The 1,304-nt window shown below is 45.2% G+C and overlaps 1 protein-coding gene across 1 annotated transcript in view; it reads left to right on the plus strand.

The window, feature by feature from the left end:
* Positions 1-1,304, plus strand: part of Majin (membrane anchored junction protein) — an 18,577-nt gene that overhangs the window by 1,636 nt on the left and 15,637 nt on the right. Inside the window, exon 2 of the mRNA XM_005351791.3 lies at positions 97-142. Within this exon, the coding sequence (XP_005351848.1) occupies positions 97-142 (46 nt within the window). The remainder of the gene's footprint in view (positions 1-96; positions 143-1,304) is intronic.

Below are 1,304 nucleotides of genomic sequence, written 5' to 3' on the forward strand. Positions count from 1 at the left end.
CCTGCCTCTGCCTCCCGAGTGCTGGGATTAAAGGCGTGCGCCACCATCGTCCGGCAGAGGTTGCTGTCTTATGGTACCTGTCTGTTTACCTTCTAGAGAAGAAGAAATAGAGGACAAGGAAGTCATCATCCAGGAGCTGGAGGTAGGAAAAAATCAGACAGCTTCTGAAGAAAGTATTTACTCCTCAAGCCAAGGATGAATCCATATCTAGGCTGCTATTATGCCCTCATACTGAGTCTCAAACTCCACCTGGTAAACTGGTGTCTCCATGCAAAGAAGCCACTTTCTACAGGAAATTTTAAAGCCATATCTTTTTTCAATTCTCACTAAAGTATGAGCGCCTTTGAGCCTGGTTATTGTTTGTTTCTACGAGGGTTCCCAGACAGGGCAGCTCTGTTGTGGCAGTTGGCACAGAGGAGCTTCCGGAGGACTGCTGCCTTCCAGGGCTCTGGGAATGCCACGATCCCAACCACCGCCTGGTGTTTGACGTTCAGGAAACTGGGCAGTAAATACACTGACAAGTGGCTGTGTCTTCATTTAAATTGGAAACATTTGCCATTGCTTTGTTCCAAGTTCATGTTCATTCCTTTTCTGCACAGCTTTGCTTGTTAGAGATTTCCAGAAAGAAGACAGAACAGGGATACAGCTTTGTAAACTAAACTGGTGAAAGCATTGGGCCCGGTTGTAGTTCTGGGGCCCGGTCCTGTATCCCAGTCTGTCCCTTCACCTGTCAAATAAAGTTAACTTGTTTCCAAGATTATGGTATGAATTTCAAATACGTGTGTTCAATGCCTGCCACATATCCAGGCTAGAAAACATTTGCATACATTTATGTGCATATCAAGGGTCAAAAGCTGGTTTTTTGTTTTTGTTTTTGTTATACTTTATACACATGGTCTCCCTATATATTACTGCCTGGCCTAGAATGTGTGTAGACCAAACTGGCTTTGAACTTTCAGAGATCCTTCTTCCTTTTCATCCTAAGTACTGGGATTGCATGAGCCTCTACTGTTGGTCCTTTGCGTGAATTTGTGGGTGAGTACGTGTGTGTTTCATTTTTTCAACAAGGTCTCATAAATCCCAGGCTGGCCTATGTATCTGAGGATGTCCTTGAACTTCTGATCCTCCTGCCTGGGATTATGGTGTACATCACTAAACCTGGTTTATACAGTGCTAGAGATTGAATTTAGAACTTCATGCATAAACCGGGCAGTGGTGGCGCACGCCTTTAATCCCAGCACTTGGGAGGCAGAGGCAGGCGGATCTCTGTGAGTTCGAGACCAGCCTGGTATACAAGAGCTAGT

Source organism: Microtus ochrogaster, chromosome 8 (assembly GCF_000317375.1).
Source record: "Microtus ochrogaster isolate Prairie Vole_2 chromosome 8, MicOch1.0, whole genome shotgun sequence".
Taxonomy (NCBI): domain Eukaryota; kingdom Metazoa; phylum Chordata; class Mammalia; order Rodentia; family Cricetidae; genus Microtus; species Microtus ochrogaster.